Source organism: Oncorhynchus nerka, linkage group LG22 (genome assembly GCF_034236695.1).
Source record: "Oncorhynchus nerka isolate Pitt River linkage group LG22, Oner_Uvic_2.0, whole genome shotgun sequence".
In the NCBI taxonomy this organism is placed as follows: Eukaryota; Metazoa; Chordata; class Actinopteri; order Salmoniformes; family Salmonidae; genus Oncorhynchus; species Oncorhynchus nerka.
The window spans coordinates 4543540-4548539 of NC_088417.1; the positions used below are offsets into that span (position 1 = coordinate 4543540).

A 5000-nucleotide genomic window follows, 5' to 3' on the forward strand; every position below is an offset into this window, starting at 1 on the left:
GTGCTACCTGTCCCGGACAGCACTAGGGACGTGCTACCTGTCCCGGACAGCACTAGGGACGTTCTACCTGTCCCGGACAGCACTAGGGACGTGCTGCCTGTCCCGGACAGCACTAGGGACGTGCTACCTGTCCCAGACAGCACTAGGGACGTGCTACCTGTCCCGGACAGCACTAGGGACGTGCTACCTGTCCCGGACAGCACTAGGGACGTGCTACCTGTCCCGGACAGCACTAGGGACGTTCTACCTGTCCCGGACAGCACCAGGGACGTGCTACCTGTCCCGGACAGCACCAGGGACGTGCTACCTGTCCCGGACAGCACCAGGGACGTGCTACCTGTCCCGGACAGCACCAGGGACGTGCTGCCTGTCCCGGACAGCACTAGGGACGTGCTACCTGTCCCAGACAGCACAAGGGACGTGCTACCTGTCCCAGACAGCACTAGGGACGTGTTACCTGTCCCGGACAGCACTAGGGATGTGCTACCTGTCCCGGACAGCACTAGGGACGTGCTACCTGTCCCGGACAGCACTAGGGACGTGCTACCTGTCCCGGACAGCACTAGGGACGTGCTACCTGTCCCAGATAGCACTAGGGACGTGCTACCTGTCCCAGACAGCACTAGGGACGTGCTACCTGTCCCAGACAGCACTAGGGACGTGCTACCTGTCCCAGACAGCACTAGGGACGTGCTACCTGTCCCAGACAACACTAGGGACGTGGTAGAGATACTCTTACTGATCGGCTATGAAAAGTCAACTGACATTTACTCCTGAGGTGCTGACTTGCTGCACCCTCGACAACTACTGTGATTATTATTATTTGACCCTGCTGGTCATTTATGAACATTTGAACATCTTGGCCATGTTCTGTTATAATCTCCACCCGGCACAGCCAGAAGAGGACTGGCCACCCCACATATCCTGGTTCCTCTCTAGGTTTCTAATCTCCACCCGGCACAGCCAGAAGAGGACTGGCCACCCCTCATAGCCTGGTTCCTCTCTAGGTTTCTTCCTAGGTTTCGGCCTTTCTAGGGAGTTTTTCCAAGCCACTGTGCTTCTACACCTGCATTGCTTGCTGTTTGGGGTTTTAGGCTGGGTTTCTGTACAGCACTTTGAGACATCAGCTGATGTACGAAGGGCTATATAAATACATTTGATTTGATTTGATCTTGTCACGGATCGGCTATTTCAGTATACGACCACACCGGGTTCCAATCAGCTAAAAACAAGAACAAGAGGCTCCAGTGGACACGCAATCACCAACACTGGAAGAACAATGCCTGGTCCGACGAATCCCGGTTCCTGTTGCGTCGCACTGGTGGCAGAATCAGGATCTGGACGAACAATGCCTGGTCCGACGAATCCCGGTTCCTGTGCGTCGCACTGGTGGCAGAATCGGGATCTGGAAGAACAATGCCTGGTCCGACGAATCCCGGTTCCTGTTGCGTCGCACTGGTGGCAGAATCAGGATCTGGACGAACAATGCCTGGTCCGACGAATCCCGGTTCCTGTTGCGTCGCACTGGTGGCAGAATCAGGATCTGGAAGAACACTGAAGTGGCATGAGTTCATGACCCCGTCCTGCCTGGTGTCAACGGTACAGGCTGGTGGTGTAATGGTGTGGAGAATGTTTTCCTGGCACACATTAGGTCCCTTGTTACCAATTGAGCAATATGTCCACGCCCCGAAGAATCTGGGCTGTTCTGGAGGCAAAGGGGGGGTTTGACCCGGTACTAGATGGGTGTACCTAATAAACTTGGTATATTTGAAATGCAGTCCTCTGTAATATAATATAGGAAATGTAGTCCTCTGTAATATAATATAGGAAATGTAGTCCTCTGTAATATAATATAGGAACTGTAGTCCTCTGTAATATATTATAGGAAATGTAGTCCTCTGTAATATAATATAGGAACTGTAGTCCTCTGTAATATATTATAGGAACTGTAGTTCTCTGTAGTATATTATAGGAACTGTAGTTCTCTGTAGTATATTATAGGAAATGTAGTCCTCTGTAGTATACAGTAGGAGAACACACAACGTCTCATGAAGGTACTGCTGTCTGTCTGTGTGTTGTCTGTGCAGGTGAAGGTGTGTGGCGAGGTAGCCACGGGAACAGGGCCAAATAAGAAGGTGGCGAAGCGGAATGCTGCCGAGGCCATGCTACTGCAGCTGGGATACAAGGCCTCCACCTGCCCACAGAGCCCTACTGAGGTTATAACGCATTAAAATATATCACACCTCTATCACTCCTCTATATCATCTATCACACCTCTAACATCTATAAAATCTAAAACACATCTATAATATCTATAACATCTAACATCATCTATAACACATCTATAACATTATAACGTATAACATCTAAAAACATCCATAACATCTAACATCTATAACATCCATAACATCCATAACATCTATAACATCTATAACACATCTATAACATCTATAACATCTATAACATCTAACATCTATAACATCTATAACATCTATAACATCTAACATCTATAACATCCATAACATCTATAACATCTATAACACATCTATAACATCTATAACATCTATAACATCTATAACACATCTATAACATCTATAACATCTATAACATCTATAACACATCTATAACATCCATAACATCTATAACATCTATAACACATCTATAACATCTATAACATCTATAACATCTATAACATCTATAACACATCTATAACATCTATAACATCTATAACATCTATAACACATCTATAACATCTATAACATCTATAACATCTATAACACATCTATAACATCTATAACATCTATAACACATCTATAACATCCATAACATCTATAACATCTATAACACATCTATAACATCTATAACATCTATAACATCTAACATCTATAACATATATAACATCTATAACACATATATAACACATCTAATATCTATATCACATCTATAACATCTATAACACATCTATAACATCTATAACATCTATAACATCTATAACATCTATAACATCTATAACATCTATAACATATATAACATCTATAACATCTATAACATCTATAACACATCTATAACATCTATAACATCTATAACATATATAACATCTATAACACATATAACATCTATAACACATCTATAACATATATAACATCTATAACACATCTATAACATCTATAACATCTATAACATCTATAACACATCTATAACATCTAACATCTATAACATATATAACATCTATAACACATATATAACACATCTAATATCTATATCACATCTATAACATCTATAACACATCTATAACATCTATAACATCTATAACATCTATAATATCTATAATATCTATAACATCTATAATATCTATAACATCTATAACATCTATAACATCTATAACATCTATAATATCTATAATATCTATAATATCTATAACATCTATAACATCTATAACATCTATAACATCTATAACACATCTATAACATCTATAACATCTATAATATCTATAACATCTATAACATCTATAACACATCTATAACATCTATAACATCTATAACATCTATAACATCTATAACATCTATAACATCCATAACATCTATAACATCTATAACACATCTATAACATCTATAACACATCTATAATATCTATAACATCTATAACACATCTATAACATCTATAATATCTAAAACACATCTATGACATCTATATCATCTATAACATCTAACATTAACATCTATAATATCTATAACATCTATATCATCTATAACATCTATAACATCTAACATCTATAACATCTATAACATCTAACATCTATAACATCTATAACGCATCTATAACATCTATAACATCCATAACATCTATAACATCTATAATATCTATAACACATCTATAACATCTATATCATCTATAACATCTATAACATTAACATCTATAACACATCTATAACATCTACCATCTATAACATCTATAACATCTATAACATCTAACATCTATAACACATCTATAACATCTATAACATCTAACATCTATAACATCTATAACATCTATAACATATCTATAACACATCTATAACATCTACCATCTATAACATCTATAACATCTATAACATCTAACATCTATAACATCTAACAACATCTATAACATCTATAACATCTAACATCTATAACATCTAACATCTATAACATCTATAACGCATCTATAACATCCATAACATCTATAACATCTATAACATCTAACATCTATAACATCTATAACATCTATAACATTAACATCTATAATATCTATAACATTAACATCTATAATATCTAACATCTAACATCTATAACACATCTATAACACATCTATAACATCTATAACATCTATATCATCTATAACATCTATAACATCTATAACATCTATAACACATCTATAACATCTATAACATCTAACATCTATAACATCTATAACATCTATAACATCTAACATCTATAACATCTATAACATCTATAACATCTAACATCTATAACATCTAACATCTAAAGCATCTATAACATCTAACATCTATAACATCTAACATCTAAAGCATCTATAACATCTAACATCTATAACATCTATAACATCTATAACATCTAACATCTATAACATCTATAACATCTAACATCTATAACATCTATAACATCTATAACATCTAACATCTAAAGCATCTATAACACATCTATAACATCTATAACATCTATAACATCTAACATCTATAACATCTATAACATCTAACATCTATAACATCTAACATCTATAACATCTAACATATATTACATCTAACATCTATATAATCTATAACATCTATAACATCTAACATCTATAACATCTAACATATATTACATCTAACATCTATAACACATCTATAACATCTATAACATATATAACATATATAATATCTATAACATCTATAACATCTATAACACATCTATAACACATCTATAACATCTAACATCTATAACATCTATAATATCTATAATATCTATAACATCTATAACATT

General features: G+C 36.3%; 1 protein-coding gene across 1 annotated transcript in view; it reads left to right on the forward strand.

Annotated features, from left to right (window-relative positions):
* The window catches only part of stau2 (staufen double-stranded RNA binding protein 2), a 546241-nt gene that overhangs the window by 239524 nt on the left and 301717 nt on the right, over positions 1 to 5000 (forward strand). The window contains exon 10 of the mRNA XM_065006870.1: positions 2088 to 2216. Within this exon, the coding sequence (XP_064862942.1) occupies positions 2088 to 2216 (129 nt within the window). The remainder of the gene's footprint in view (positions 1 to 2087; positions 2217 to 5000) is intronic.